The sequence below is a fragment of the Manis javanica genome, chromosome 15, assembly GCF_040802235.1.
Source record: "Manis javanica isolate MJ-LG chromosome 15, MJ_LKY, whole genome shotgun sequence".
Lineage (NCBI taxonomy): Eukaryota > Metazoa > Chordata > Mammalia > Pholidota > Manidae > Manis > Manis javanica.
In genome coordinates, this window is record NC_133170.1 from 85,026,393 (window position 1) to 85,048,157 (window position 21,765).

The 21,765-nt window shown below is 44.2% G+C and overlaps 2 protein-coding genes across 14 annotated transcripts in view; both read right to left on the minus strand.

Annotated features, from left to right (window-relative positions):
• CABIN1 (calcineurin binding protein 1) overlaps positions 1-15,953 on the minus strand; it is a 154,806-nt gene extending 138,853 nt beyond the window's left edge. The window contains exon 1 of one of the 10 annotated variants that reach the window (XR_005054480.2): positions 15,231-15,944. The gene's annotated coding sequence lies outside the window, so the exon portion shown is untranslated. The other 9 variants (XR_012125410.1, XR_005054479.2, XM_036993213.2 and 6 more) reach the window with 9 other exon arrangements.
• A 744-nt stretch (positions 15,954-16,697) lies between these two features.
• Positions 16,698-21,567, minus strand: DDT (D-dopachrome tautomerase). Of its 4 annotated transcripts, none has more exons than XM_036993217.2 (3): positions 19,998-21,567; positions 19,219-19,479; positions 16,698-17,744 (listed from the first exon to the last, which is right to left on the minus strand). In XM_036993217.2, exons 1-3 carry the CDS (start codon positions 20,103-20,105, stop codon positions 17,472-17,474), a joined length of 642 nt encoding a protein of 213 aa, XP_036849112.1. In that variant the 5' UTR covers positions 20,106-21,567; the 3' UTR covers positions 16,698-17,471. The 4 variants fall into 4 exon arrangements, with proteins under 4 accessions (XP_036849112.1, XP_036849111.1, XP_017500861.1 ...); XM_036993216.2 differs by having other exon boundaries at positions 19,965-21,567; XM_017645372.3 differs by having other exon boundaries at positions 17,477-17,744; positions 19,304-19,479; positions 19,965-21,567.
• Between the last annotated feature and the right edge of the window lie 198 nt (positions 21,568-21,765).

The following is a 21,765-nucleotide window of genomic DNA, read 5'->3' on the forward strand; positions in this document are numbered from 1 at the left end:
AGTTCCTCAAAAAGTTGAACACAGAACTGTCATATGATCCAGCAATTCCATTCCTAGGTATATATGCAAAAGAACTGAAAACAGGGACTCAAACCAGATGCTTGTACACCTGTGCTCAGTAATAATAACCAAGAGATGGAAACAACCCCAATGTCCAGCAATAGATGAATTGATAAACAAAATGTGGTACACACATAAAATAGAATACTATTTAGCCATAAAAAGGAATAAAATTCTGATATATGCTACAACATGATGAACCTTGAAAACATTATGTTAAGTGAAATAAACCATTCACAAAATGACAAATACTTGTGATTCCACGTGTATGAGGTACCTAGAGTAGTCAAATTCATAGAGACAGAAAATAAAGTAGAGGTTATCAGGGACTGGAAGAAGGAGGGAACAGAAGTTATTGCTTAATGGGTATAGTTTCTACTTCAGACAATGAAAATTTTCAGGAACTAGACAACGAACAGTTATACAATATTTTGAACATACTTAATGCCACTAAATTGTACATTTTCAATGGTCAAAATGGTAAGTTTTATGTTATATATATTTTACAATTTAAGAAAACATCCAATTAAAAATTGAGCAAAAGACTTAAACAGATACCTCACCAAAGAAGATTTATAGATTGCAGGTAACATTAAAAGATGTTCAGTATCAGTTATTAGAGATGTACAAATTAGAACCACAGTGAGATACTAGTACATACCTATTAGAATAACCAATTTTTAAAAAATAATTGATAATGGCAAGTCCCAAGGAGGATACAGAGCAACGGAACTCTCATACATTGCTGACAGGAATGCAAAATGGCACAAAGATGCTGGAAAACAATTTCTTACAAAGTTAAACACACATTGTATGACACAACAATCTCACTCCTATTTACCCTAGAGAAATGTTCACACAAGACCTATATGTAAATGTTTATAGCAGCTCCATTCAAATTACCAAAAACCAGGAACAAACCAAATATCATTCAATATGTGAATGGATAAACTGCTGTGATATGCCAAACCAAGGAATATTGCTCAGTAAGAACTCTACTTACACATTGGCATACCACTAACAATTAAAAGGAACAAACAACTGATATATGTAAAAGCTGGAGGAAGCTCAAAGGCCCTGTGAAAGAGGTCAGTCTCAAAGCCAATCTCAAAAGAAAAAATAAACTGGACTTCTACAGAATTTAAAACTTTTATGCAAAGGACACTATCAAAAGAGTGAAAAGAACCCACAGAAAGGATGCATACTGTATGCTTTTCCATTTACATGACATTCTTGGAGAGACAAAACTACGACGATAGAGAACATATCAGTGGTAGCCAGGGGTAAGGAAGGGAAGGACGTCTCCAAAGGGGTAACATAAGGCATTTTTGGGGTAATGAAACTGTTCTGTATACTGATGGTGGTAATGGTTACCAAAATCTATACATGTGTTAAAAGTCACAGAAATGTACACTCCAAAATAGGTCAAAAAATTTAACTTACTGAATTAAATGTAACAGATATAAATATATTTTAATAAAAATAAACACAATTTTTTAAAAGAATACAGGGGGGGGCGGAGCCAAGATGGCGGCGTGAGTAGAGCAGTGGAAATCTCCTCCCAAAAACACATAGAGCTATGAAAATATAACAAAGAAAAATCTTCCTAAAATAGAGACCACAGGACACAGGACAACATCCAGACTACATCCACACCTGCAAGAACCCAGCGCCTTGTGAAGGGGGTAAGATACAAGCCCCAGCCCGGCGGGACCCGAGCGCCCCTCCCCCCGGCTCCCGGCGGGTGGAGAGAAACCGGAGCGGTTTTTTTTTTTTTTTGGCGAGCGCTTTTTGGAAGCCTTAGAGGGACGGGCCCCCGTTGCTGGGGAGGCAGGGTGGCGGGACCGGTGAGGAGGTGCCTGGGAACGGCGCCGGAGGACAAAGAATATCCTGCGTTTCTCCCTGCGAGACCTGGGGGCGGGTGCCTGAGACCGGTGCCTGAGGACGGAGGAGGTCGCGCGTTTTTCCCCTTTTTTTTTTTTTCTCTTTTTGGCGAGCGCTTTTTGGAAGCCTTGAAGGGACGGGGACCCCAGTGCTAGGGAGGCACGGTGGCGGGACTGGTGAGCGGGTGGCTGGGACCGGCGCCTGAGGACAAAGAATATCCCCCGTTTTTCCCTGCGGGACCGGTGGGCGGGTGCCTGAGACCGGCACTTGAGGACAGAGGAAATCGCGCGTTTTTCCCCTTTTTTTTTTCTCTTTTCTGTGAGTGCTTTTTGGAAGCCTAAAAGGGACAGGGACCCCGGTGCTAGGGAGGCAGGGCGGCGGGACTGGTGAGCGGGTGCCTGGGACCGGCACCTGAGGACAAAGAATATCCCGCATTTTTCCCTGTGGGACCGGTGGGTGGGTGCCTGAGACCAGCACCTGAGGACGGAAGAAATCGCGCGTTTTTCCCCTTTTTTTTCTCTCTTTTTGCCGAGTGCTTTTTGGAAGCCTTGAAGGGACAGGGACCCCGGTGCTAGGGAGGCAGGGCGGCGGGACTGGTGAGCGGGTGCGTGGGACCAGTGCCTGAGGACAAAGAATATTGAGCGTTCCTTCCCTGAGGGACCGGTGGGTGGGTGCTTTTTGGAAGCCTTGAAAGGACAGGGACCCTGGTGCTAGGGAGACAGGGCAGCAGGACCAGAGAGCCGGTGCCTGGGACCGGCACCTGAGGACAAAAAAAAAAAAAAAAAAAAAAATCGCTTGTTTTTCCCCTTTTTTTCCTTTTTTTTTCTCTTTCTTTCTGTTCCCTCTCTCATTGTTGCTGCTGTTGTTTTGGTTTGGAGAGTGCTTTTTGGAAATCTTAAAGGGGCAGGACAGGTCACTTAGACCAGAAGCAGGGAATCTGGGGATCTCTGGGCACTCTAACCCCCTGGGCAACAGGGAGCACAGAGGCCCCTTACGGAGATAAATAGTCTCCTGGCTGCTCCCCCTCCAACGGGGCTCCACCATTTTGGAGGAACAGCCCCAGCCAGGCCAAGCCCACAGCAACAGCGGAGATAAACCCCAAAGCAACTGGGCAGGAAGCAGAAGCCCTGTCTGCGCGCAGCTGCCCAGCACAAGCCACTAGAGGTCGCTATTCTCCCAGGAAAAGGCTACAAACCAACAAGAAGGGAAGCTCTTCCAGCGGTCACTTGTACCAGCTCTGCAAACTATCTCTATCACCATGAAAAGGCAAAACTACAGGCAGACAAAGATCACAGAGACAACACCTGAGAAGGAGACAGACCTAACTAGTCCTCCTGAAAAAGAATTCAAAATAAAAATCATGAACATGCTGACAGAGATGCAGAAAAAAATGCAAGAGCAATGGGATGAGATGCAGAGAAAAATGCAAGAGCAGTGGGATGAGATGCAGAGAAAAATGCAAGAGCAGTGGGATGAAGTCCGGAAGGAGATCACAGATGTCAGGAAAGAGATCACAGAAGTGAAACAATCCCTGGAAGGATTTATAAGCAGAATGGATAAGATGCAAGAGGCCATTGAAGGAATAGAAGCCAGAGAACAGGAACGTATAGAAGCTGACAGAGAGAGAGATAAAAGGATCTCCAGGAATGAAACAACACTAAGAGAAATATGTGACCAATACAAAAGGAAAAACATTCGTATTATAGGGATACCAGAAGAGGAAGAAAGAGGAAAATGGATAGAAAGTGTCTTTGAAGAAATAACTGCTGAAAACTTTCCCAAACTGGGGGAGGAAATAATCGAACAGACCATGGAATTATACAGAACCCCCAACAGAAAGGATCCAAGGAGGACAACACCAAGACACATAATAATTAAAATGGCAAGGATCAAGGACAAGGAAAGAGTTTTAAAGGCAGCTAGAGAGAAAAAGGTCACCTATAAAGGAAAACCAATCAGGCTAACATCAGACTTCTCAACAGAAACCCTACAGGCCAGAAGAGAATGGCATGATATACTTAATGCAATGAAACAGAAGGGCCTTGAACCAAGGATACTGTATCCAGCACGACTATCATTTAAATATGATGGTGGGATCAAACAATTCCCAGACAAGCAAAAGCTGAGGGAATTTGCTTCCCACAAACCACCTCTACAGGGCATCCTACAGGGACTGCTCTAGATGGGAGCACCCCTAAAAAGAGCACAGAACAAAACACACAACATATGAAGAATGGAGGAGGAGGAATAAGAAGGGAGAGAAGAAAAGACTCTCCAGACAGTGTATATAACAGCTCAATAAGCGAGCTAAGTTAGGCAGTAAGATACTAAAGAAGCTAACCTTGAACCTTTGGTAACCACGAATCTAAAGCCTGCAATGGCAATAAGTACATATCTTTCAATAGTCACCCTAAATGTAAATGGACTTAATGCACCAATCAAAAGACATAGAGTAATAGAATGGATAAAAAAGCAAGACCCATCTATATGCTGCTTACAAGAAACTCACCTTAAACCCAAAGATAAGCATAGACTAAAAGTCAAGGGATGGAAAAACATATTTCAGGCAAACAACAGTGAGAAGAAAGCAGGGGTTGCAGTACTAATATCAGACAAAATAGACTTCAAAACAAAGAAAGTAACAAGAGATAAAGAAGGCCACTACATAATGATAAAGGGCTTAGTCCAACAAGAGGATATAACCATTCTAAATATATATGCACCCAATACAGGAGCACCAGCATATGTGAAGCAAATACTAACAGAACTAAAGAGGGAAATAGACTGCAATGCATTCATTGTAGGAGACTTCAACACACCACTCACCCCAAAGGATAGATCCACCGGGCAGAAAATAAGTAAAGACACACAGGCACTGAACAACACACTAGAACAGATGGACCTAATAGACATCTATAGAACTTTACATCCAAAAGCAACAGGATATACATTCTTCTCAAGTGCACATGGAACATTCTCCAGAATAGACCACATACTAGCTCACAAAAAGAGCCTGAGTAAATTCCACAATATTGAAATTCTACCAGCCAATTTTTCAGACCACAAAGGTATGAAAGTAGAAATAAATTCTACAAAGAAAACAAAAAGGCTCACAAACACATGGAGGCTTAACAACATGCTACTAAATAATCAATGGATCAATGAACAAATCAAAATAGAGATCAAGGAATATATAGAAACAAATGACAACAACAACACTAAGCCCCAACTTCTGTGGGATGCAGCGAAAGCAGTCTTAAGAGGAAAGTATATAGCAATCCAGGCACACTTGAAGAAGGAAGAACAATCCCAAATGAATAGTCTAACATCACAATTATTAAAACTGGAAAAAGAAGAACAAATGAGGCCTAAAGTCAGCAGAAGGAGGGACATAATAAAGATCAGAGAAGAAATAAACAAAATTGAGAAGAATAAAACAATAGCAAAAATCAACGAAACCAAGAACTGGTTCTTTGAGAAAATAAACAAAATAGATAAGCCTCTAGCCCAACTTATTAAGAGAAAAAGAGAGTCAACACAAATCAACATAATCAGAAATGAGAATGGAAAAATCACGACAGACTCCACAGAAATACAAAGAATTATTAAAGACTACTATGAAAACCTATATGCCAACAAGCTGGAAAACCTAGAAGAAATGGACAACTTCCTAGAAAAATACAACCTCCCAAGACTGACCAAGGAAGAAACACAAAAGTTAAACAAACCAATTACAAGCAAAGAAATTGAAACAGTAATCAAAAAACTACCCAAGAACAAAACCCCGGGGCCGGACGGATTTACCTCGGAATTTTATCAGACACACAGAGAAGACATAATACCCATTCTCCTTAAAGTGTTCCACAAAATAGAAGAAGAGGGAATACTCCCAAACTCATTCTATGAAGCCAACATCACCCTAATACCAAAACCAGGAAAAGACCCCACCAAAAAAGAAAATTACAGACCAATATCCCTGATGAATGTAGATGCAAAAATACTCAATAAAATATTAGCAAACAGAATTCAACAGTATATCAAAAGGATCATACACCATGACCAAGTGGGGTTCATCCCAGGGATGCAAGGATGGTACAACATTCGAAAATCCATCAACATCATCCACCACATCAACAAAAAGAAAGACAAAAACCACATGATCATCTCCATAGATGCTGAAAAAGCATTTGACAAAATTCAACATCCATTCATGATAAAAACTCTCAGCAAAATGGGAATAGAGGGCAAGTACCTCAACATAATAAAGGCCATATATGATAAACCCACAGCCAGCATTATACTGAACAGCGAGAAGCTGAAAGCATTTCCACTGAGATCGGGAACCAGACAGGGATGCCCACTCTCCCCACTGTTATTCAACATAGTACTGGAGGTCCTAGCCACGGCAATCAGACAAAACAAAGAAATACAAGGAATCCAGATTGGTAAAGAAGAAGTTAAACTGTCACTATTTGCAGATGATATGATACTGTACATAAAAAACCCTAAAGACTCCACTCCAAAACTACTGGAACTGATATCGGAATACAGCAAAGTTGCAGGATACAAAATCAACACACAGAAATCTGTAGCTTTCCTATACACTAACAACGAATCAATAGAAAGAGAAATCAGGAAAACAATTCCATTCACCATTGCATCAAAAAGAATAAAATACCTAGGAATAAACCTAACCAAGGAAGTGAAAGACTTATACTCTGAAAACTACAAGTCACTCTTAAGAGAAATTAAAGGGGACACTAATAAATGGAAACTCATCCCATGCTCATGGCTAGGAAGAATTAATATCGTCAAAATGGCCATCCTGCCGAAAGCAATATACAAATTTGATGCAATCCCTCTCAAATTACCAGCAACATTCTTCAATGAATTGGAACAAATAATTCAAAAATTCATATGGAAACACCAAAGACCCCGAATAGCCAAAGCAATCCTGAAAAAGAAGAATAAAGTAGGGGGGATCTCACTCCCCAACTTCAAGCTCTACTACAAAGCCATAGTAATCAAGACAATTTGGTACTGGCACAAGAACAGAGCCACAGACCAGTGGAACAGATTAGAGACCCCAGAAATTAACCCAAACATATATGGTCAATTAATATTTGATAAAGGAGCCATGGACATACAATGGCAAAATGACAGTCTCTTCAACAGATGGTGCTGGCAAAACTGGACAGCTACATGTAGGAGAATGAAACTGGACCATTGTCTAACCCCATATACAAAGGTAAACTCAAAATGGATCAAAGACCTGAATGTAAGTCACGAAACCATTAAACTCTTGGAAAAAAACATAGGCAAAAACCTCTTAGACATAAACATGAGTGATCTCTTCTTGAACATATCTCCCCGGGCAAGGAAAACAACAGCAAAAATGAGCAAGTGGGACTACATTAAGCTGAAAAGCTTCTGTACAGCGAAAGACACCATCAATAGAACAAAAAGGAACCCTACAGTATGGGAGAATATATTTGAAAATGACAGATCTGATAAAGGCTTGACGTCCAGAATATATAAAGAGCTCACACGCCTCAACAAACAAAAAACAAATAACCCAATTAAAAAATGGGCAGAGGAACTGAACAGACAGTTCTCCAAAAAAGAAATACAGATGGCCAAGAGACACATGAAAAGATGCTCCACATCGCTAATTATCAGAGAAATGCAAATTAAAACTACAATGAGGTATCACCTCACACCAGTAAGGATAGCTGCCATCCAAAAGACAAACAACAAAAAATGTTGGCGAGGCTGTGGAGAAAGGGGAACCCTCCTACACTGCTGGTGGGAATGTAAATTAGTTCAACCATTGTGGAAAGCAGTATGGAGGTGCATCAAAATGCTCAAAACAGACCTACCATTTGACCCAGGAATTCCACTCCTAGGAATTTACCCTAAGAACGCAGCAATCAAGTTTGAGAAAGACAGATGCACTCCTATGTTTATCGCAGCACTATTTACAATAGCCAAGAATTGGAAGCAACCTAAATGTCCATCTGTAGATGAATGGATAAAGAAGATGTGGTACATATACACAATGGAATACTACTCAGCCATAAGAAGTGGAAAAATCCAACCATTTGCAGCAACATGGATGGAGCTGGAGAGTATTATGCTCAGTGAAATAAGCCAAGCGGAGAAAGAGAAATACCAAATGATTTCACTCATCTGAGGAGTATAGGAACAAAGGAAAAACTGAAGGAACAAAACAGCAGCAGAATTACAGAACCCAAAAATGGACTAACAGGTACCAAAGGGAAAGGAACTGGGGAGGATGGGTGGGCAGGGAGGGATAAGGGGGGGGAAGAAGAAGAGGGGTATTAAGATTAGCATGCATGGGGGGGAGGGAGAAAGGGGAGGGTGGGCTGCACAACACAGAGAGGACAAGTAGTGACTCTACCACATTTTGCTAAGCTGATGGACAGTAACCGTAATGTGGTTGTTAGGGGGGACCTGATATAGGGGAGAGCATAGTAAACATAGTATTCTTCAGGTAAGTGTAGATTAAAAATTTAAAAAAAAAAAAAGAAAGAAAGAAAGAAAAGGGGGATTACTCCTTAACAGGATAAAACTATTGGTAAATCAAAGATCAACGCATGCTTTAAATATCCTTAATGTTGATCACTTAAAGGGTGTCAGATGATCAGCTATGGAGGTACTCTTTTCTGATAATATTCCTTTCTCTTAATTAAAAAAAAAAAAAAAAAAAGCAGTTACTGTGTGCTGACCTCCAATGAGTTCTGCACAGTGGTATAGAGGGCATGTCAAAGTGTGGGCAAAGGGTCTGTTTGTTTCTAGGCAGAAGATCAAGGCCTAGCTTGGATACCCAGAAAATGAACTAAGATACGATATGAGGAGGAGCTTCCGGCATCAGCACTCTCTGGAGGACTCGTGCCGGGGGATGATCATCAAAAAGCCTCCACAGGGATCCGGACGATGCTGCGGTTGTGGCTGCATCCAGCCCACCGTCTCCTGGACTTGCCATAAGAAGGAGGAGGGAGATGTCTAGGCTGGCATGTGCATACAGTGAGACAACGAATTTGACTGGATCTGTACTGTTGGAACTCAACCAGGAGTTGGGAGGGGTGCAAGTTGTAGCACCCCAAAATCTCATGACTATAGACTATCTATGGTTAAAAGAACATATGGGATGTGAACAGATCCCAGAAATGGGCTGCTTTAATTTGTCTGATGGTTCAAGTACAGTTCGAAAATATCCATCATATCATAGATAAATTTTCACAAATGCCTAGGGTGCCTAAATGGTTTTCTTGGCTTCACTGGAGATGGCTGGTAATTATAGATTTGCTTTGTTTATGTCACCGTATTCCTATTATGTTAATATGTGTGTGCAAATTAGTTAGTAGTTTAAAACCTGTACATACTTAAGGTACTATACAAGAAGATATGTCAAAGAAATAATCAATCCTCCCAAGTTTCCTTCATATGCTACATCTATAGCTTTTCTTCTTCCTTCCTAATTACAAACCTTAAATAGAATTCGTGCCTCATATCGAATTTACCGAGTATCATAATTCCTCCAGGTGGTAAAGATACCTCGAGACAAGTGCTGGGCATAGAAGCCACAGGGCATAAATCTGCAAAGAAGTTAAAAGCTAACCTTTGCAAACAATATGGCTTCTCTCTCACTTACCAACTTTACATTTCCCTGTATGGCCCCGGAAGATGACTGGTTAGCCAGAGACGGGTAAGATTCCTCAAGGGAGGAACAACCTAAGACAGGCACAGTCGCAGGGGGGCCATCAGGTGAGAATTTGGGGATCAACAGAGGTGAGGCTCAGAACCTCACCCCCCCTGCTTTGAGAGAAATCTTCTGCATCCGTGGATGTCTTGCTGCCCTTGTCTAGCCTGGATTAATACTTAGTCCATAGGCACACACCTGATCATCTGATCATCTACATTTGCCTTCTTACAGCACTAAACTATGTTTTCTACCTTTATCTTGCATCTACCTACCACTTCAGCATTTTATTAAAAATAAAAATAATAATAATAATAGGAGAAATGTGGGATCAACATATAAATCAAGTACAAAAATCAAACGAATATTCATATTTGACCTGATGGTTTATAGGTCATATTGCATGATCAAAACCGAAAGTTTCTGTGATGAATGCCCTTGTACTGTTCACCATGTAAGAATTTATTCACTCTGTAAGAATTCGTTCACCATGTAAGAACTTGTTCGTTATGCTTCAGAAGATTGGAGACTGACGAGAATTAGGCTTGAGATGGATTAATGATTGTACATTGAGCATTGACCCCCCTATACTGAATTTTATTGTTGTTAACAACCATTTGATCAATAAATATGAGAGATGCCCTCTCAAAGAAAAAAAAAAAAAAAAAAAAAAAAAAAAAAACTACATGGGCCTAAGATACAACCAATTAAAAAAAAAAAAAAAAAAAAAAAAAAGAATACAGGGGAGCAATCCAGCTATCAAAGTATAATTCAAGCCCACAAGTACTAAATGTGACAAAAGTTACAATTCACACCGATCATATAAACACCTAAGAATATATGCCAATAACACAGCAACCAACTTTAAGAAACAAAAACCACAAAAGAGGCAAGGACACATAAAACAGAAACACATTAATAATATGAGACTCTCATTCATCACTCTCAGTAAAAGACAGATCAAGTGGAGAAAAAGTAAGGAAGGAGATAGAAGATCTAAACAACAAAACGAATATCGGAGGCCTTCCAGATGAACATCAAACTCTACGCCTTGATAACAGAGACTATGTATTCTTCTCTAGTGCTCACAGCACACAACACACTTACCAAAAAAAGCTAATATATTAGGGCACAAAGAAAATACCTTCTATAATAAAGATATTAAAACAACATACTCTGATCACAATATATTAAAACTAAAATTTACTAACATCAACACCAACAAAAGAAAAAGGAACATGCTTCTATCTAAAAATTTAAGAACCTCCTATTAAACAACTTCTAGATGAAAGGAAACACAACTAAAATTGGAAAAACGTAAAGAAATGCTAACAATGAAAATACATACCACATGTGTGAAAACACAATGGAATCATCGAAGGGGAAAAAAATCATATTGTCTCCATAAAGGAAAAGCCTTTCAGTAAAGCACAGAGAAGACAAGTAATGAGTCTACAGCATCTTACTACGTTGACAAACAGTGACTGCAATGGGGGATGAATGTTGAAACCACAGTGTTGCTCATGTGAAACCTTCATAAGATTGCCTATCAGTGATACTTTAATTTTTAAAAAATTAATGTGGAAAACAAAAAAGCCCTTGACAAATTCAATACCCATTGTGATTAAAAACATTGAAGAAAATAGTAATTTCAGGATACCTTCTTAACATAGCAAAATATATATACCTTAGTCCTAAAACCAAAGTCTTATTTAATGGAGAAACACTAGAGGCATATCCATTAATATCAGTAACAGAGCAAGGATGTCCATTATGTCTGCTACTATCCACCGTTGTATTAGGATTATTAGCAATGCAATTAGAAAAGAAAAGCCAATTAAAGGTCTAAGAATGGGTGAAGAAGTAAAACTATCATTAATTGCAGGTAATATGATAGAATACCTGGAAAACCCTAAAATCAATGATAAAAATTTTATTTATAATAAAAGAACTCAGTGAAGTAGCATGATACAAAATTAACATTCAAAAATCAATATCCTTCACATACAATAAACAGAAGACATAATGATAGAGAAAAATCCTGTTTGCAATAGCAATACAATGATTAAATATTTAGAATTAAAGTTAACAAGAAATGTGCAACCTATGCAAAGAAAATTTTAAAACACACTAACAAAATTGGTAGTGTTTTTTAAATTTGAATGAATGGAAAAGACGACTTCTGTTCTTGGACAGGACTCAACACTATAAAGATGTCAGTTCTCCCTAAGTTAATTTAAATTAAATGCAATCCTAATAAAATACCAACAAGACACTGAACAAGTTGATACTAAAGTCCATAAGGAAAAAACTACATATGAGAATAGCTAGCACACAGTGAAAAAGAAAAGAGCCCTGCCAGACACTAAAATATACTATATAAGGCCTTAATAATTTTAAAACAGTGGTACTGGTACATTCGTAGACAAAGAGACCGGGTCAAGTATATGGGATTAAAATATGGCAAAGGTGGCATCTCAAATCACAAGATGAACTTTGTAATAAGTGATGCTGGGACAAATTGGTAACCATTTAGAAAAAGAATATTAGGTCCTTACCGCACACCATATATATAAATTCCAAATGTGTCAGAGAAATGAAACCATATAAATACCAGAAGAAAATATGGATAAATTCCTTTTTAACAATATATAGGGAAAGGCTTTCTCACTACGATTTCAAGTCCGGAGGCAGTAAAAGAAAAGATTGATAAACTACATAAAAATGTTTTAAATTTGCATGACAAAAAAATCAACACAAGCAAAAAGAACAAAACTAAGCAAGTGGGACTACATTAAACTAAAAAGCTTCTGCACGGCAAAAAAGAAAACAAAACAAAACGAAAACACACAAAGATCAACAACATGAAAAAACAACCTATGGAATAGTAAAAATATTTGCAGATGAGTTATCTGCTAAAGGGTTAATACTCAAAATATGTAAGAACTCATAGAACTCAACAGTAAAAAAAAAACAAAAACACAAATAGTCCAATTTTAAAACGGGCAAAAAACCTGATTAGACATTTTTCCAAAGAAGATATACAAATGAATGGCCAATAGGCACAACATGGAAATACAAACCAAAATCACAGTATCACCTCATGTCTGTTAGAATAGTTATCATCAAAAAGATGAGAGATAAATGCTGGTAAGGATGTGGAGAAAAGAGAATCCCTGTGCACTATTGGTGAGACTGTGAATTGGAACAGACCCTATAGTAAATAGTATGGAGGTTCCTCAAAAAATAAAAAATGGAACTACTATATGATCCAGCAATTCTACTTTGGGGAATGTATCTAAAGGAAATGGAAACACTATGTTGAAGAGATATCTGCATCCCCACATTCACAGAAGCATTATTTACAATAGCCAAGACATGGAAACAACCTAAGTGCCCACTGATGGATGAAAGGATAAAGAAGTTGTGTATGTACACAATGAAATATTATTCAGCCAGAAAAAAGAAAGAAATCCTGCCATTGGATGGAACATGAATGGAATTTTAGGGCATTATGCTAAGAGAAATGAGTCAGACAGAGATTGTATGGTCTCACATGTGAAATATAAACAAACCAATTTCACAGGAAATGAGATCAGATTTGGAAGAGGGAGGGTGGGTATTTGGGGGAGGGAAGGTGGATAAAGGTGGTCAAAAGGTACAAACTTCCAGTTATAAGCATGAGGGATGTATGTACATGATGACTATAGTTAACACTGCTGTATTGTGAATTTGAAAGTTGTTGGGAGTAGATCTTGAGTTCTCATCACAAGCAAAAAACTGTTTTTAAATCTACATAAAATGACAGATGACTAAACTTCTTATGGCAGTCATTTCACAATACGTGTAAGTCAAATCATTATGCTGTATACCTTAAACCTACACAGTACTTTGTCAGTCAATTATATCTCGATAAAACTGGAAAAAGTTTTAATTAGAAAGACAACAAAATCAGAAAGTCAAAAGACAATTCCTCAACTGGGAGAAAATATTTACAACATATACCACGAAGTTAATATTCCTAATATATAAAGAGCTTTTAAAAACTGAGGGACACAGCACTATTCAATAACCAAAAGGTAGAAGCAACCCAAGTATCCACTGACAAATAAATGCATGGATAAAGAAAAGATGGTATATACATGGAATGGAATATTACTCAGCCTTAAAAAGGAAAGACATTCTGGCACATGCTACACCATAGATGAACTTTGAAGATACTGTGCTGGGAAATATGCCAATCACAAAAGGACAAATACTGTAGGATTCCACTTATGTGAGGTACCTACAGTAATCAAGTTCATAGAGACAGAAAGTAGAATGGTGGCTGCCAACAGCTGGGGGAGGGAAGAAAAGGAAGTTATTGTTTTAACTCATTTAAATATAGTTAAAATGGTACATTTCATATTAAGTATATCTTACCACACTTAAAAAAATATCCTGAGGAACAGAAAAGCAAAAACCTGATAGACAAATGGGGAAAAGATATGAACAGGCAATTCTGCCATGCCTAGGTCTGAAGCTGAGCTGTGGCACTACCTGGCTGTGTGACTAACTTGGCATAAGATGCCCCTCTCTGGGTGCCAGTTTTCCCTCTGGTATCAGGCTTTGGACTGTCAGATGAGGGATCCACAAGTAATCAGCCCAGTTTCTGTACAGCCCAGGAGCAAAAAACTGCTTTTACATTTTTTAATGGTTGAAAAAAATTCGTGACACATAGTAATCATATAAAAATTATATAAAATTCGTTTGTGTCCATAAATAAAATGTTACTGGAACACTGCCACTCACTTACCTACTGCCTCTGTACCCACAGTACAATGCCAGACTGAGTAGACAGACTATGGCTCCCAAAACCTAAAATGCTATTTAAAGTGTAACTATACCTGTTATATTCACCACATAATAATATTATAAATATTACTACATGACAACAAAAGTTTGCCGACCGCTGAGGGAGATCTCTGTAAGGATAGTTCTAACCACAGTTCTGAATCCCACAGAAGGTACCTTAGCCGCAAGGAATGACCCGTAGGAACCCGGGCCCTGAAGACTTAAGTGGCTCCCAAAGCCACCCGCGAGACACCGGCCGGTGTCAGTTAACTCAGCCAGTCAAGATTTTCGGTCTGGAGTTGGGCTGACCCACTGGCTAGCTGGGTGACTTTGGACCAGTCACTTCACCTTTCAGCCCTTTGCACTCCCCGGGAAGGGCGCCAACACCAGCTCTCACCTCACCGTGCAGGGCTGCTGGGAAGGTGACGTCCAAGGGCTCCCAGCAGGGGTTAGCACCTGGCTGTGCACCCAGCAGACGCAAATCAACGGTGGCTCCTGCTGGGGTCGCTGTGAGCCACTCCCGAGCCCGGAGCCGGTCCCCGGCGGCCCAGGGAGGCGGCAGGAGGCACGAACAGGCCCGCGGGGCAGCCCGGAGGCCCGGCCTCGTAGCTCCCGCTCTCCGGCCTCTGTTTCCCCGACTGGGTTACTAGGACTGCCGGAGGAGTTCCCCGCATCCGCACCGGCCTCGGCCCGCGCCAGCTGCCCCTGAGGCCCCCGCTCCCGCTCTCACCTCGGCTCAGTAGAGCGCCGCGCCCCCATCCGGGGTTGCAACCGAACCGGCGACCCGGGACCTCTCCAGGAGTCTCCACGGCAACGGCCTGCCCGCCGCGACCCCCCGCGCCGGCCCACTGGGCGCCTGACAACAAGGCGCGCTCCCATTGGCTCCGGTGCCGGCTCGGCCACCCAATCAGCAAGGGCGCACGCAGCGCTCGCCCCCACGGCCTGCGCTCCGCCACTGCGGCCGGCGTCCCGTGCGGCCCCGCGGCGTGGCACGTGTCCGTGAACCTTCCTGGGCCTGGCTTCGGAGCCTCGCGTGTTGTGAGCTTGGCCCTCTAGCTGGCAGTCGGACTCCCAGCCCCACCACTTATTACACTTGGGAAGCGCAGGGCTCGGTGCCTGGCCGAGTTAGTTAGAACCCGGGACAGGTGCTACCCAAGGCAATGGAAACTTGGGGAACCCTTAAAGGGAACAAGAGGAGGAAGAGCATCGCCCTCCATGTTACCCGTGCCTCACCTCTCTCTGAAAAGGATTTGAAGCCCAAAAGGCACAGATACAACTATTGCAAGTGACAGAGAGAGAAGAAAAAGAAAGAAAAAAGACCCGGTAAATGAGCGGTCCTGGAAGATAGTGACAATTCCAGAGCCGAAAACCCAGCTTTGCAGGGTTTGTGACGACAGCCTCTGCTGAGGGAGGTTAGTCTTAGGAGGGTTTTAGGGAAGGCTCCACGCTGGCTGAGATTGACAGCCGAATCCAGCAAGAATTATTTAAATTTGAATGTTATGGACTTCTCTTTGACCTTAAAGACAGTAAAATAATGGTGAATAACTTAAGAGTCACTTCAGAACAATAAAGCCTTTACTGATATGCCAGGAGTTATAAAAATAATTGAGTCACCAACCTTAATTTTGAGAGTACAGCCTTGGTGAGAGGGGCAGGGAACAGAAACAGAAACAGATGGTTTCAGAGTTCCACGGATAACATGCAGCCTTGGATGCAGTTCCCACCTGAGTTTGACCTTGAAAGATGCTCTGGAGTGAAATACTTGGTGGTGGGGGGTTGGTCCAAGCAGCAGGGAGCTATGTGGCAAGGGTTTGGAGGTGAGAAACAGTACCAGCCACGCTTACCTCAGATAACATGGTATTACCAAGGGGCAAAGCTCAAGGCCACCGTGGAGGGGGAAGGGGCCAGTCCCCACAGCAAACAAAAGACATCACTCTAACTACAGTAGGGTTAAGGGGGGGAGACCAGACAGGAGGTCCCAGCAGGAATTAGGCCTGAATCTCCTTGGGCACTTCAACCATTCTCCTTCAACCCACAAAGGTTCCCTGAGCTCGTGTGGGCAACCGCACACCCCTATTGGCAGAAGGAATGAGTGTAGAGGCAGCTGGGACAGGAAGCTAGGGAAAGGAACTCCAAGCTCTAGCTTTTAATGGGTCCTCAGCAACTGTCAGGTACAAACACAGCAGACACAGGCACATTCCATTGGAAACTAACTTTATTAACCAGATGGACTTCATAGACTGAAAAATCTCAATCTGATATTACACTGGTGCACTAAAGACAAAGATGATCAAACCTTTAACTGTGCAGGGAAACACAGCACCCACCACAGTGTCTAAGTGAAGCAAACTTTGCTTCAAATATCTAGAAGGAAACTGAAAAGGAGACCTATGGGATTCCCCCACCCCACCTGTATAGCCTCTGAAATGCAAAAACATGGTAAGAGTAATTTAGATAGGGTATAGGGGGAGGCAGGGATCCCATCTGCTCAGTTTCTAGTGGCAGACATTGCATTTCCAGGTTTGCCAATTCTAGGACTAAGGTTTTCACCAGGTGCTCAGAGCATTCTCAGCAAGACTCATGGGAGAAGATGGACTTTAGGAATGCCCAGGAGAGGTCCCCTGAAGCTCAGCTCTCCCTAGGCACAGCAGTCTGTAGGCAGGGAACACCCAGGCGAGCCCAGGCTGAGGACAGGGACATCTGGTCAGCAGAATCTGTAGGAAGGTCCAGGATAGACCAGCTGCCAACCCCTCCCTCCCAGCCTGCACACAGGCACAGACAGCAAGGGCCTCCGGGCTGAGCCCTCCACCCTTGGATTTGAGCAGCCTAAATACAATATGTGAAACAGCAGCCCTGAGAACAGGAAACATCCTACCTCTCAGGATCCCAAAGTATCCACCTCATAAACCAAGCCCGCTGCCCAGAGTGGCCCAGAATGCCAGGGAGGGAGGGGCAAAGGAAGGTAAAGAAGTCATATTTGAAAGATGAGGCTCTCTTCATTTATTTGGCATGAGGATGGGGAAGATAACAACTGTGAGGTACTGCGCATGTCTGTGGGGATGAGGGGGCAGGGGGGACCAGAGCTGGTATCCACCAGACCATTACCCTGCCAGGTGGCCTCTCTGAAAGGGGTGGCCAGCTTACAGACACCCTGGTTGCTCTCCATGCCATTCATAAAAAAGTCATGACTGTCCCCTTCTTGCCAATCTGCCAGGGCTCCAGGGGGAAAAAGCGGATAATTATCCTTCAGGAAAGAGAAAAAGATGTCATCAGCTCCTTGGCTAATACCTCATCTTCTAACACCCCTAGCCAGGCACTCCCCCATCAGCTCCCAGGCCAGCCTACCTAAGCCCACTGGGCATTTTGCAAGCTGCCTCATCTCATGAATGCTCTCCCCCAGTGGGCTTTAACCCTGTGAGGAGTAGGGTAGTGGCTGCCCCTGGATAGACATGCAACACAGCTGCCTCTGTGGTCACTGTGCACTCTGTCTGTGGGCTCAGAGGGGCAGCCTGCCCTCTTCCAGACTGCCAGCTCCCAGGAGGCATGTGCAGTGCTCCAGCTGCCTTTGTTTTCTCAAAGCCTGGCTCACAACCAGATACAGAGTGACCCCCACTGATGTCCACAGAGTGACCAAATGTGCCTCTCTCACAGAAGTGATGGGAAGTTCTTGGTAAAGAGCGCCAGGATACTTGGGATAGCCTGGGGGAGTGGAGAAGGGTTGTGTGTGACAGCCTCAGTTTTCCCATCTGTAAATAGGCATAATGGAGGCATCTACTTCTCCAGGTATGGCATGTCTACAAGAGGGAGTAAGGACAGGGCGATCATGTATGTAAGGCACCTGTAGAGTATGTGGCACAGTACGTACTGTTAGTATTATTTCTTCCCAGCTTGAGGATCAGGCTGAGCACACCCCAGGAGTGACCATCCCTCACCAATCTAACTGGGCCAACAAAGGCTCCATTCTGGAAGGTTCTTGAGCTGCTCATGCCCTTTGTGCCTCCTAGGCATGGACTTGGTTCAGCAGTATTTTTTACTGAGGGAGAAAATTTAATCCTGCCACAGAATCCCAGGTCTGGGGGCTGAAGGGGCTTCTTGGGAGATCATTTAATACATGCCCCTCTATTCACAGAAGAGAAGGCTACAAACCAGAGATAGTTCACTTCCACATTTGTCTGGGGGGCCCCAGCTGTGCTGGACCCAGGACTCATGTCTCCAAACATCTCAGCCAATGTTTCCACCATTCTGTGACCCTCCCTGGGATGTCACCTGGGATTTGGTTGGGCCACAGGCCCACAGGTCACAGCCTCAAGACATACCCATAATTCTTCCTGACCAGCCTCCCCAAATTCTCCTAGAAAATTACTCTTTATTTTCTAAGATGTGGAGAAGGCTGGAGGCAGATGATAAATGGCTATGGCTTTGTCAGGGTAACGGCACCCTAGCCTGCAGGGTGCCAAGGCAGGTATACTGCACTGTCATCCCACGTGACCCTTGCAGTTCCCCCGGGAGTGATTGAAGGAGAGTCTTGCCACTTCAAAGATGGTAGCAGAGAGGTCTGAGAGGTCCAGGCACCACAGGGACCAGTGTAGTGCCAGGAATTCATTCAATTCCACTACCACCCTGCACGTGGACCTATCACCCCGGGGCCTGTCATGGGTCCCAGGGGAAATAGGCCCTTCCTGGGCAGCGTAAGAGGAATGTGATTTTTTCCCCACAACCTTTGGGGGGGCTCTGAGGTGGGTGGGAATCACTGTCCAGTTCACGCAGCAGTCCCGGGAGCATATTCTCCCTGACCCCACGCACCGATCCTGGCCCAGGTCCAACTCCTTGGTGAGGAACTCGAAGAAGCGGGCACTGTGGCCACGGTTCTCCTCGGCCGTGCCCACCACACCGATGGAGGAGACCAGCATCTGCGCGCAGGGCTCATTCGAGCCATTCACCACCATGGCCAGGCCGGACCTCACGGTCACCGTCACGCGCTGCGAGAAACACTACGTTTCATCTGAAGCCGGGGCAGGCCAGGGTCGCACTGAGGGAAGCCGGGTCGCCTTCCTCGCCCACAACCAGTAAGTAAATTTCAGATGCCAAAAGGCTAGGAGGGGCATCAGGCAGAGGGTGAGGAGGAGCCCTGTAAGCGGCAAGGCCAGGAGGCCGAGGTGGGGGCTGGGAGCGGGGAGAGGGGGTCTGCAGATGATGGACTACTGTGGGCAACCAGAAGGGGGGTATCCTTGGAGGGGTGGGAGCAAGGCTTTAAACGCAGTCGGGCTCCGGCCGGGGTCCTTGGAGGTCACGGCGGGGTCACGGCGACACAGAGCAGGAGCAGACGGGGGGGTGTGGACGCGGGTCACGGAGACCTTGAAGTCAGAGCTGGGAAGGTGGGCGGGAGGGGGTCCTTGGGAGGAAGCGGCAGGGTCTCGGAGGGGGAGCTGGGGCGTAGACAGAGCCGCCTCCCTGGTCCACCAACCTCCTCCCGCCGCGCTCCCCGGCCCACGCTCACGTCCTCGGGTTTCTTCAGGATGGCTGCGGTGGCCGCACAGAGCCGCTTCTCCAATCCCGCAGGCACACGGCCGGTGGGCAAGTTCGTGTCCAGCTCAACGAAAGGCATGGCCGGCGGAAAACGCGTAAGCGGTCACGGCAGAGTGAACGCGAAATGTCATGGTAGGTGTCCCAAGGTCCGGAATGGGGAGCAGGGGTGGGGCGACACAAACCAGGCTTCTCACTGGCTGGGCAGGCACGCAGCGCCCTCCGCAATTGGCTGGTTGGGCTGCACTCCCGGCCGACAGCTTGCGTGTGCGCGGGCGCTGGTTTCCGGAAGTCCTAAGGCCCGGCCCGCTCCTTATAACCCCACCCACAACGAGACATTGGCGGAGCCGTGGCCCCGCCCCAGCTCCAGCCACACTTTCTCCTATGGTCTTATAGGGCTGCCGTGGTCTCCGCAGCTTATATTTATTTACATGGAGGTCTAAACACCCCCAAAACACACACACTTGTGGGGGGCCTTCCCCAGGCTCGACGTTACATCGTCACTGAGGCTTAGAGTTGTTTTGAATGAGTTGCCACTATTTCAAAATCAAGCAACTTCGCCTAATGTGGGAACCTGCGCTACTCTTAATCAGACCTAGTGACACGTGTGGACTTGGGTGGGGCCGAGCAGAGACCCTGGGGCTCACTGCATCTCTACCTGGCCCCCAGAGCCATCTGCCTCATAGTGAAGTACTATCCACCAGGGGTGAGAGCCAGGTCCCAGATAAATTGCCAGCCATGTTTATGGCACCCTGTATTTTTAGAGGCAAAACAAAAGGTGTTATTTAAAACGTGATTATTTGTTAATATGGCTAAACATGGTATTCTCATCAGTGTTGTGAAGTTGTCTGAAACACAAATGAAAAATATAATTGAAATTGTGTGGGTGTATATGAACAATTACACATCTAAAACTCTATAAAAGTGTGCATATAAAAGGAGCTTCTATGGGAAAGCACGAAGGTCAAGAAGCTCTCTCTGCTCATGACCCTGTCCCAGTAACAGGTTATCAGATGACTCAGATATCTGAGGGTCTAAGACACAAGACAAAAAGATTGTGACAGTCCTGAGGGGAAAGGTCAGGGATAGAAGGCAAGTCTGGGACCCAGAAGGGGCATGGAGAAGACAGTGGCTGGGGTTATGAGTAGATGCAGGATGGCAAGGTCTCAGCAACACCTGGAGGGCAGGGTCTGACCTGGGACTTTTCTCCCTGCAAGGAAGTTCATGAACCGGTCCTGCACACCACCTTGGGAGACAAGCACCTCTTCCACAGGTCAGCCTTCACCTGTAACATGTGCTCGGCCCAGGGGGCGTCGAACCAGCTCCCTGACAGGACTGAGGGAAGGAAGCAGTGGGGCTAAGGGACCCTAACTCAGCCCGGGGCCGGGGACATCAAGGAAGTACACAGTGACAAACACCAACAGACCAGGATGGGCACCAACCAGAGGGCACCCTCACCAAAGAGGGTGCGGAGGGGCCCTTTAAGCAGTGGGAACACAGCCTGAGCCAAGGCCAGGAGGCCAAGGTGGAAGCTGGGAGAGCGGATCTCTGCAAATTATGGACTACCATATGCGACCAGAAGGGGGTGCCCTGGAGGGGTGGGGACAAGGCCTTGAGTGCAAAGTTCAGTGACTCAGACTTTAGCCCCAGAGCACTGAGGAACTTTGAAAGGTTTCAAACGGAGGAGGGACTGGTCAAATTTGTGTTTACTAAAGCTCTTTACAGAGGTCACATGGAAATCA